The sequence below is a fragment of the Pelodiscus sinensis genome, chromosome 5, assembly GCF_049634645.1.
Source record: "Pelodiscus sinensis isolate JC-2024 chromosome 5, ASM4963464v1, whole genome shotgun sequence".
Taxonomy (NCBI): domain Eukaryota; kingdom Metazoa; phylum Chordata; order Testudines; family Trionychidae; genus Pelodiscus; species Pelodiscus sinensis.
In genome coordinates, this window is record NC_134715.1 from 48,426,252 (window position 1) to 48,437,944 (window position 11,693).

At 45.2% G+C, this 11,693-nt stretch overlaps 1 protein-coding gene across 3 annotated transcripts in view; it reads right to left on the bottom strand.

The window, feature by feature from the left end:
- The window catches only part of PCDH10 (protocadherin 10), a 48,428-nt gene extending 39,811 nt beyond the window's left edge, over positions 1-8,617 (bottom strand). For all 3 annotated transcript variants that reach the window (XM_075929950.1, XM_075929948.1, XM_075929949.1), the window contains exons 1-3: positions 5,158-8,617; positions 3,619-3,677; positions 2,908-3,014 (exon numbers count right to left, since the gene is read on the bottom strand). In XM_075929950.1, the coding sequence (XP_075786065.1) occupies positions 2,908-3,014; positions 3,619-3,677; positions 5,158-7,764 (2,773 nt within the window). In that variant the 5' untranslated portion in view covers positions 7,765-8,617. The remainder of the gene's footprint in view (positions 1-2,907; positions 3,015-3,618; positions 3,678-5,157) is intronic.
- Between the last annotated feature and the right edge of the window lie 3,076 nt (positions 8,618-11,693).

An 11,693-nucleotide genomic window follows, 5' to 3' on the forward strand; every position in this document is an offset into this window, starting at 1 on the left:
GAAAAAGAAGAAAGAAAAAAGAACCAAATATATAACTAGAGGAGAAAAAAGGACAAATGAAGAGGAAGTATAGTAGGTAATAGCTCAGAAGCAGAAAGACAGGAAAGAAAAAGCGTAAGAGTTGGGCTTCACTTTAATACCCATATAATTTTTCACTGCTTATCATTATGTTTTTGTTTTTGCTACTCTTACTATGGACCAATGTATTTTTCTCTGCTAATCTGAAAGGAATTGAATATCGAAGAACTGCATTTAAAATTAATTGAGAAGCAATGCCCTCAGACATCATAGTCCCTCAAGTCATTGAAATTCAAACAAGATGTACTTCCTATCCTTTCATATAATTAATTAAGAAATACCGAAAGTGTATGAATAAAAGTTTAATTCTGAACTTCTTCTCTGTATCATCGCTGGTGCGGATGTCTGTGTAATGACAAGATTCATCCCACGGTTTATATAACATGTTACTACAAGCATCCCATAGACCCAAAATACCCTGTAGATGTTTCCAGTATATCTTGTAAATACATATTTACATTGTGCTTTGTAAAAATCCTTATATAAAATAATTACCTTAATTGCACTATAGCAGTTTATTAAAATTGGATATTTAATTTTTGTCTTTTCAGTTAGTATTACAAACTCTGATTAGACAGAAAGCTTATTTTCTAATTTCATTTGTTCATAGCAAATCCCTATTTTAATTACATGAGATCATAAATCATTATTTTAAATAAATTAAATGTCTTTAAAAGAGCAAAATAGATGTATTTCTTCACTTGCAAAACAAAAACAACAAAAAGAATTGGCTGAATCTGAAAACTGGTGCCAAGTTTGAGAAGGGTTCCAATGTTCATGTCTGAATTATATTACTTCTAAAAAGAGGAGGGGATGGGGAAAGTAAAAACATAACTACAGGAACAGCACTGGATGCTTCTAAAATAAAATAGGTTTTAGACTGATGTGCAACTATATGATTATATTCCCACCATCAGTCTTTCAAATACAGCTCCTTATGCAGCTGATTATTCTTTTCTCTCCTGTTTAGTTATTATGGTTCATTATGTTGAGGGACTAAACTGATTGAAATGTTCATTGAGATGAGTGCTGCAGTAAAACATGTTTTAAAAAAACCCTGAAACACAGCTAAATTTTAAAAAAAAAAACCACAGAGGGAGGAATGAGAGCTTTTTATAAATCTAGCACTGACTGCTGCTGCATCAGAAACTGTGTGAAAGAACGGGTGGGGGTGAACTGCTTTTTAAGACAACAATAAATCATACGCCATATGTAGGCCAAAAATGAAAGGGGGCTCTGTGTTCAGATGTAAACTTCTGGCAAGAACTGGTTTGTTGTCAGGTTCCCAGACACAAAATAGACACTCTGTTCAACTAGCGGGAAGCCCAGCAAGGAGCAGGGAGCTCCGGAGACTCTTGGCTCTTCTCAAGTCTCATTAGGTCTGCATATTAATGACTTGCAGCAATATAAAGAGGCCCTTGAGTGGCCTTTTTTCCCCTGGTGCCTGGGTTTCCCATGGCAAAGGAGACAGTGGCAGGAGCATGAGAAGACACAGCATGTTAGCAGAGCAAGAGACTGTAGCAGCACCAACTCCTGGGCAAGATGGGGAAATGACCCGCCTTTCCCTCTGATGCTTCAAGGAATGCTAGTCTGATGCCAGTGAGAAGGGAATAAGATTAGGCAAGTAAGGGAATGGGGCATCACCTTCCATAAAACACTTGCAGCAAATGCCTGGGCCTTTTATGGGCTGCAGAAGGAAAAAAAAAGTTACCACTAATCAAAGGTTCCCACCCCACTAGTTTTTGTATTCACCAGAATTATTAGCTGAAGTGTGCTCTGTAGAGGTGTGTGCACGCGCATGCAGGGCCAGCCCACAACATTTTGGCACCTGAGGCGGGGAGCTCGATGCCCCCATGGCCCCTCGCGTGGGCCAAAACTTTGAAAGGTCTCAATTCTGCCTTCTGCCTGTTCTACTCCTCTCATGGTACTGCTCTGCTACCCACATATGCACCAGCAGCAGACACAATTTTCTACACTCTGGATCCTAGTGGTGCCCCCTGCAGCCTGGCACCTGAGGCAGCCCCCTCAGTTCGCCTCATGGTAGGGCCAGCCCTGCGCACATATGCATGCACGTGCGTTACAGCCAAATACACATTGAATCTTTCAAAAATAATTTACACTAATATGGAAGCAGAGAGAAAAAGATACAGGCAGAAATAATTCCACTGTTTAAACACATCCATCTGTTTTAAATCATAGTATTTGTATCCATGTTCTTTTTCATTAGGACTGAAGGGATGGCCACTGTATAATTTATACTCATTAACAAGGACATCACTCTATTGTATAGTCCCTTTACTTGAATTTCAAAACAAGCTCCAGAAAGTGTGGAAGTGTAAGACATTACATATTCAAAGCACTCTGTGTGTCTCCACTAGTCTCCAGCAAAAATCCTCTCAATCTGTCTATCATTCAGAGTACAGTCTTTCCCTAGGGAACTCCCAGTATGCTTCACACTACCATGCCTGCTAAAGTCACAGCTAAACAAAGTCGCCTAATGCTCTGAAATTCCTCAAATTGACTGTTGAAAAAATTTGAGGTCTGCTACAAAAATATACCAACAACTTTGCTTTAATGTGCCAGAAGAGCCAAGGATACAGACCAACATACAGAAAACAGCTATACTTCTCAAAAGCCAGTCAGGTTTGGGAAATAATCTCTTTGCTGTCTCAGTATACCATCAAGTTGACCGTAAATTCATTCATCCATGCATTATATACATATGCTATAACTATAAACACTTATGTTATATTATTTATAACCACATAATTGCCCTATCTGGCTCCCTTAGTAAAAGATCAAATATTTAGATTCCCTTATCAGACTTACCAGAGGATTGACCTCGATTAGTGGCATCATGATCACTGTCTCCTTGTTCGCTGTCTCCATGACCACTGTCCTTAGAGCTTACTATGTCTGCTTCCTGGAATGCAGAACTAGAAACATCAAAAATCTTATTAGAATAAACATGAAAAGGGACTAATAAAACATTCTTCTGCCATCACATGGCCACACATGGTGCTGCATGCATCCAGGCTTCCTCTTTGCAACCCTGTTTCTACAGAACCACTCTGTCCATCATACACAAAACCTGTATTTTCAGACATTATTAATCCAAATGAAATAGACATTAGCCATCATTACACTATCTGTGTTATATGCAGTTGTCATAAATAATCTGGTAGCATTTGCTTACACTGGAAGGCTAAATTTATATTCAGATGAATCAATATTATTTGTCAGAACCTACAGGCCGACTCGTAAGTATTTAAAGCACATTTTAGTTGAGTACAGAATTAGAATTTGCTCTCAGACAGCTTAAAAAGATTCACAAAAGCCATAAATCAGAGATGTTCACTTGTCACTGCTTATTTTACTTAATTGTATACCTAAATAAATGCATAATGTCAAATATATTTTGATTTCTTCAGATGAAAAATAATAGACAAGCAAACACATTTCTATATCCCCACTCATACGTGCCAAAATATATCTTAGATATTTTCCTACATTAGGAAAACAGGAATAAGGAGTTCATACCTGTTTACCCGTCGAGGTCTATCAACTAGATAACTGAGCTCTCCACGCTGATGTTTTGTCTAGAAAAAATTAATTGGAACTTAGTTGAACTCAATATATTTACCACCAAAAAAATCTGAAGGAACAGCCAGGAACTCTCCTCACAGAGGTACAGCTATAGGTAGGCCATGGTCTTACTCAGGCAAGTGGGACTACAGATCAATAAACAGAGATTTTTCTCAGTCATTTAAGGACAATTTCTAGCCCCCCTTAAACATACTGAATAGCATCTTACACCAAGTGTAAGATAACTATACTGAAGTCAATTGGCATACCCCTTGGTGTAAAAGCTCTACTAAAAGCTAACATTTAAATTCTTGATGAAATAATTAAAAACAATTTTAAACAATATATAACTCAAAAAATACCTTAACTGGCCCTGAAGTACTCAGCAAATCAGTATTTGAGGAACATGGCTGTTTCTTTCAGTGGTACATCATCATAGATATACTGGTGCCCACATTACTTAAAACACTACAGACAAAACGGTTAATAGATGATATGTTAAGCCTTGATATATGTTTTCATGGAAATTCTTTTTCATGATGCCTTATTTTTAAATTCTGATTCAGTATACAAAAGAACCTTTAAAACAGAGTCATAAAAAGTCAATTAAAACACTAATTTTCATATTAATTAAGTACAGCGTATGCCAAGTAGAGAGATGTTGACAAACTCCAGAGGGTTTTCCTTGAAGTATTGTACATGCAAAATTTCTACAAACTAACATATATGCTTTTATTGTTTGGTTTTTTTTTTTTGCATTACAAAAATTGAATGTAATTTCATTTCATTAAAATGCCAATTGCATTTTTGCTAGAAGCAGTGCCCAGAAAATGGAATATAGAGTCACTTAAAGCACACAATCCAAATAAGATTAGAAACTACTATATGATCATGTCATTTGAATACAGAAAAGATTGCACGTTTCATTCATATTCACATGGTGTGGGCGACTCTATGCAACAGTTTCTGAAATGCTGACCAGTGCACTACTGATGCTTCAAATGAAAAAGAAGCCACTCATTTACTCTAAGGCACTTCACAGCTGAAACTATTATTCAGTGGCAGGCTTTCTTGTTGACAGGTGATTAAAAACATGCATATATATTTGTGACCAAAGAAGCAAGAGGATAAGAAGCTATTTACAAGCAAGGGGCACAGAAAAGGACAGGGAGAGGAAAGGCTTCGAGAGACTAATTGAAAGCAAAGATGAGGTTGGGGAAAGACTGCAGTGCAGTTTGACAGTGACACTGACAAGAGGAGAGAGAATCAAAAGTGGTTGAGACCTGCAAGCCCTGGGGAGAGTGAGACTCGGGAGCATCAGAGTACATAAGAAAATCAAAGCAAACTCATTTTTCACTGTCAACACAGTAAAATAATAACAAACACGCAAAGCAGCCCAGGGAAGCATGCTCCTGCAATGAACTGTGCACAGCAGAGGGAAGCTTGCCAAATATGTAGGGGTTGGAGAGTGTTACAATTCCCTTTGACCCTTACCTCGTTAGACAATATGCTGCCATTGGAGATGATGTCAGGCTGCTGGTCCGTGTAACCCGTCACTATGGCCCCACAGGGGTTGTGCTCCGTGTCAGTGCTCCGGGAGGGGCTGCAGGGCTTGAGGAACATCAGGTCGGTCTTGGCTGACTCCGGAGTGAGGCAGACCTGGTAGCAGTAGTTCTGGTTGTGATGGTGGGATCCGAAGCTGCCCGATTCCTCCACCGGGACCTGGGCCGGGTTACTGGGGACGTTGGAGCTCTGCACCAGCATGATATCCGACTTGCTGAGCTTCTTCTTGCGGGCCCGGGCTTGGCGGCTGCAGCAGGGGCAGCAGCAGCAGCAGCCCAGGCAGCAGTCGCTGGCCAGGCAGGTGTAGATGTTGAGCTTCTTCTCCTTCTGGCAGCGCACGGCCAGCACGATCATGGCCAGCAGGAAAATGAAAGACACCGAGCCCAGGGCGATGATGAGGATGAGGGTCAAGTCCAGCGAGGTCTCGCCCCCGGAGCGGCTGGGGCGATGCTCCCCTCCCGCCCCTCCCCCGCCGCCTCCCCCCGCGCCCAGGCCGCCGCCGCCGCCGCCTCCCCCGCCTCCCTGGCGCTCCACCGCGCCGTCCACCAGCACCACCTGGATGGCGGCGGTGGAGGAGAGCGGCGGCTGCCCGTGGTCCCGCACCTCGATCACCAGCTCGAAGGGCCGCTGGGGGTCGCGCTTGGCCGGCACCTTGCGCGCGGTGCGCAGCTCGCCGGTGCGCCAGTCCATGCGGAAGAGGCTGGCCTCGTTGCCCCGCGCGATGCTGTAGGTCAGGCGCGCGTTCTCCCCGTCGTCCGCGTCCACCGCCGCCACGCGGCTCACCAGGTAGCCGGGCTCGGCGCCGCGGGGCAGCACCTCCCGCGCCGGGGTGCCGTTGCGGCCCGGCAGGGGGCTGACGATGGCGGGCGCGTTGTCGTTCTGGTCCACCACCAGGATGCTGACGGTGGCGTTGCCGGCCAGCGGCTGCGGCTCCTCGCCGGCGTCGCGGGCCTCCACCTGGAAGCTGAACTCCTTGAGCTGCTCGTAGTCGAAGGAGCGCAGGGCGTAGAGGAAGCCGTTCTCGGCGTTGATGGAGACGTAGGTGAAGACCGACATGCCCTGGATCTGGCTCTCCAGGATGGAGTAGGCGAGCTGGGCGTTGGCGCCCTGGTCCCGGTCGGTGGCGCTGACGGCGTAGATGTAGGCGCCCGGCACGTTGTTCTCGCTCACATACACCTGGTAGAGGGGCTGGCTGAAGCGCGGCGCGTTGTCGTTCACGTCGCTCACCCGCACCTGGATGGACTTGCTGGTGCTCAGAGCCGGCTCGCCCAGGTCGCGGGCCACCACCGTGAGGGTGTAGGCGTCGCCGCCCGGCTGCTCGCGGTCCAGCGGCCCCTCGGTCACGATGGTGTAGTAGTTCTTGAAGGAGCTCTTGAGGCGGAAAGGCGCGTCGCCCTGCAGCAGCTCGCACTGCACCTGCCCGTTCTCCTCCGAGTCCCGGTCCGAGACGCTGAACAGGGCCACCACCGTGCCCGGCGCGGCCGCCTCGCTCACCGCCTCCTTCACGGTGGAGAAGCTGATCTCGGGCGGGTTGTCGTTGGCGTCCAGCACCCGCACCAGCACCTTGCAGTGGGCGGGCACGGCGTTGGGCCCCAGGTCCTTGGCTTGCACGTACACCTGGTACACGCTGCTCTCCTCGTAGTCCAGCTCGCCGCTCACCTCCAGCCGGCCCGTGCGCGGCGAGAGGCCGAAGAGCTCCCGCGCCCGGGCCGAGATGTGGCTGCTGAAGGAGTAGATCACCTCGCCGTTCTGGCCCTCGTCCGGGTCGCTGGCGTTGAGCTGCAGCACCAGGGTGCCCGGCGGCGAGTTCTCCGGCAGGGACACGGTGTAGACGGGCTGCTCGAAGGCGGGCACGTTGTCATTGGAGTCCAGCACCCTGATGGTGAGCAGGGCGGTGCCGGTGCGCTGCTGGGGCTGCCCCCCGTCCACCGCGGTCAGCACGTAGCGATGCACCGCCTGCTGCTCGCGGTCCAGGGGCTTGTCCAGCACCAGCTCGGCGAAGCGGTTGCCGTCGCCCTGGGTCTGCACGTCCAGCGAGAAGTAGCTGTTGGGGGTGATCTCGTAGGTGCGCAGCGAGTTGGTGCCCACGTCCGGGTCGAAGGCGCTCTCCAGTGGGAAGCGGGTGCCCGGCGTGGCGCTCTCGGAGATCTCCACGGTCAGGTCCGGCTCAGGGAAGGAGGGAGGATTGTCGTTGATGTCCAGCACCTCGATCTCCACCCGGAACAGCTCCAAGGGGTTCTCTAAGAAGACCTCCAGGTGCAGCTGGCAGGAGGGACTCTGCTTGCAGATCTGCTCCCGGTCGATCTTCTCGTTCACGTACAGCACCCCGGTCTCCAGGTTGAGCTCCAGGTAAGGACTCCGGGAGTTGGGCACCGTCTGGAAACGGCGAGCCGAAAGTTTTGTAATGTCCAAGCCCAGGTCCTCGGCGATATTCCCCACGAACGTGCCATGCTCCTGCTCCTCTTGCACCGTGTAGTGAAGCTGGGAAAGGGCTCCCTCCACCATCCAGAGCAAGGCAAGGAGGAATAGCACAATCATCTCCAAAAGGGGAAAGCGATCCCCCCCCAACACCACTTCCTCCTTCAGAAACCACCACCTCCTCCTCTCGAAATACTGAGGGCAGCGTGCGTGTGTGGAGGGAGGGGGGAGTCGGATTTAGAGCTAGGGCTTTTTTTATTATTATTATTCCTTCTGCTTCATAGTGAGATTTTTTTTCTTCCCCATTTCCCTCTCTTTATGATTATGTCATATGCTGAGCAAACGAAAAAGACAGGCGTCCCCTCCTCATCTGTGGTCTTCGGAATAAATGACCAACTAATAATGCCTAGAGCTGAATGGAGATAGAGATACACACTGTATACACAGTAGCCCGCTCTTATTTATTCCGGGAGTCTTGGCACTGCACCGCTGCAGCGGCAGTGAAGGCAACAGCAGCAAATCCCAAGGAGGAAATTTTTATATTTCAAGATTGTCCTCGGTTTGCCTTCCTGATGGGAACAGGAAGGATAGATGCTGCTGGATGAACCGCTGGACATGCCCCCTTTAGATGCAAAAAGGCAAAAAAAATGGAAAAAAAATTATAACCAGCAAAATGATCTGATATCAAAAAGGCTGAGAGCAGGTTTGCCGCCCAAAACTTTCATTTCCTGAATTTCTCTGGGATTTCTCCTTTATTTTAATAATAATGATTTCATATTTTCTTTCTTTTATTTGTAGTTTCTTCTTTTATTGCCATTGTTATGATGTTGATTATCATGTTGCTCTTTATTGACGTGCTGATCAGTCTTTTTTCTCTTGCTGTTTTTTCTTCTCACTCTCTCTCACCCTCATTCTCTCTGTGTCTCTCTCGCTGCAGTTCTTCTCCTGTCCCGGCTCCAGCTCCTGTGATCTCTACTGGCAGATTCTGAGCTCCGAGCGCTCTGCTTTTCTGTTTTTGCGCAGCGCCCTGCTCCTGCCAACCAATGAGCGTGTAGCAACACCCACAGGGGCGGCAGCCCATTGGATCCAACGCACGTCAAGCAGGGTGCATCACAGGGGAGTGAGGGGGGAGAACCCAGAGCTCTAGTTGGTCTGTGTACATGCCAGAGAGAAAGAGAGAGAGAGAGAATAACCCTGCAGCTCCCGAAGCGCTTACTGGGGAATCTCTGCCTCGGAAAGTTACTATTCCCCTGCTGCAGTTACTGAATAGGGAGATCACCTACCGTCATCAATGCGAAGCAAGACGATAATAATAACCAGTTTTCCCCACGGAGGAGGAATTTCCATCATCTACTAACTTTTTTTTTCCTATTTGGCCAGCTGTATATCTGATTCAATGGTAAAACAAACATTTAAAAAATAAACAAGGGAAACTGGGCTGCCTTAAATAATTACTTAGTTGACAACTCAGAGAATGTTAGTTTCCATCACACGCGTATACATTTTCCTAGTCTCATCTAATTAACACCATCATGCATTGGGGCCAAATCTTGGTCTGATTGGCACCTTTGTAGATTCACTGAAGTGAAAGAGATGGCACAAGATATAAGTCAAAGTAAAATATAATGTGTATGATGGACTGGACTTAATAGCGACAGTGCTTGATCTCAAAGTACTTTGTGTGAGAGGAAAAGGGGGTTAGATGGGAAGGGTCAATAGAAGTCAATATTTTAACGATGAAAAATAGTATTTAATAAAATGTTCTTGAAAGAAAGGACTATTCTTTTTTTTCTTGGTATTTACTATTGTTTCAACTTTCCTGACATGGAAATTGCATTGATAAATAGTATTTTGTAGCTATTGCAGCGACACACATTTGTTAGTCCTACGCCTTGTACAACACCAGCACACGATATGCCTTTCTAGCAGCAGAAGGGCAGTACATGTAGAAGGCTGATAAATAAGGTCAATGACAATTGCTCCATTGATATCGATAGGTTTTGCATTTGCAGCCCATAGATAACACCCATTCTGGGGATACTTATGTATGTGTCTACATTAAAATGCAAAACATCCGTTAAGATTTATAGGTTGATTTTGATACAAGTGTTCATAAATCTAAACTGTGAACACGTTAGTGTTCTACACAATAGTGATTCATTAAATTGAAGTTCCATTTATATAACTTTCTAAACCTTCCACAAATGTTCATCAATTTCACTGTCTACTAAACGCTATTTGGTAATTGTTTATAAGGAACATCAATAATCAGGCAGACAAAGAGACCTCTTTTAAGATTAGTGATACCTCATCACATCTTTGATCATAATTAGTGAAAAAGTAGAAGGATGGCTTCCCTTGATACATTTCAACAATCTGTTCAGGAGCATTTTCCTATTGTGGAAATAAGGGAAATTACATCTCCATATATGTTCATTTATTTAAAAAATCCTATGTATTTATACAAGTTTGTATTTATCTCTCTGGCTGTTCATTCATTGCAGTCTGGTCTTCTCTTTCCTTCGCTCTTTCATGTGAATGGGTCCTATCTTTGAGCTGTTAAAGCTAGGTTGCCAAGAAAAAAAATGGCTAATCCTTTTCCAGCTGCAGTAAATTTACAACCCGGCAAAGCCAAGCTAAAGCCGCTGCAGCTAAAATGATTTCAGCATGATGTCTGGAGCTCAGAATGGAGAGACAGTTTATAAAAGGACCTGTGGATCAATGGAAAGGAGATTATGGCGTATCTGAATATGAATACAGTCATCGGATCAATATATCACCCTTGTTTCCCTGCCCCCCCCCCCCTTTTTATTTTATTTTTTACTCCAACCATCGGAAAGGAAGGACACGTAACTTGAAGGGGGTTTAGCTGACTCCTCGAAATTCTGGTGCATTTCAAAATGTCTCTGTATTTTGTATGCATCTATGGGGGGGTTTTAAGCCACTTCAATGACAATGCAGGTTGTTAAATCTCTGCTTCTGACTATCTGGGAATGGAAATTAAGTTTTACGCAAACGCTGACAATTCATTGGAACCGGGAAATCTTAAAGGGAGAGAGAGAGATACAATAGATGGACGGGTCTGGTTGTAAATAATCACTGCATCAACTATAACGCTTAAGTTTTCTACAGATGTAGTAGCTGAAGGATGAGTGGATTTGGTTTGCAATTGTAGGTAACAGGCTCCTCCTAGTGGTTATAGTCGCTCATTGCAGACAAGCTGACATTTCTTTAGAGGCATTTCTGTGCAGGACGCCGGGCTGGCTTCATTCCTCCTCTCTTCCCGGATTTCCCCAATGTCTACACAGGATGAAACTGTGCTGTAAGATGCTTTAATTTATTTATCTCAATAGCTGTTTATATTCAATACGTGAGTTACTCAATTGTTGGTTATTCACATGCTTCTTTTTGTATTCGCTTGCAGGAGCTGTTATCCAAAATATTCAAAGCTCTGCATGCAGCTGCAGCTAGGGAATTTTAATGGATTTTTTATCTAGCTAGTAGTCACCATCCAGATGTTGACCCAAGCATACTCCATCTCGCATGAAATCCCCTTTCCATCCGCCCTGAACTGGGATCGTATTTTGCATTCCTTTGCATTTATCACCAACTTTAAGGTTTAATGTATTCGCTTTGCTCTGTTGATTTTTCTTCACAGGCAGCGTCCACCGCTCTTAGTTTACAGGGATTACATAAACAAATGGTTTTGTTGTTGTAATGACGGCTGCTTTGAAGTGCAGTATAACAAACACAGTGCTGCCTCTCCACGGGAGCAGTAATTACAGCAGAGCAGCAACCTAGAGAGGGGGTGAACCATTAAAGTTACCCATCAGTGCTCACACCGCGGGAAGTCGACCCTACACTAACAATTCTCATTCCCCACCTTTCATTCCGTAGCAAAACGAAAGTTCTAGGAGCACAGTTTGACTGATAGACTTGGCTGGATTTTCTATAATAAAATGATTTAACGACTTAGGCTGTTTATTTTGGATTTGAATCGTGTTTATTTTTCTTCCCACTGCTTATTTTTCTTTAAAATGCAACAATTC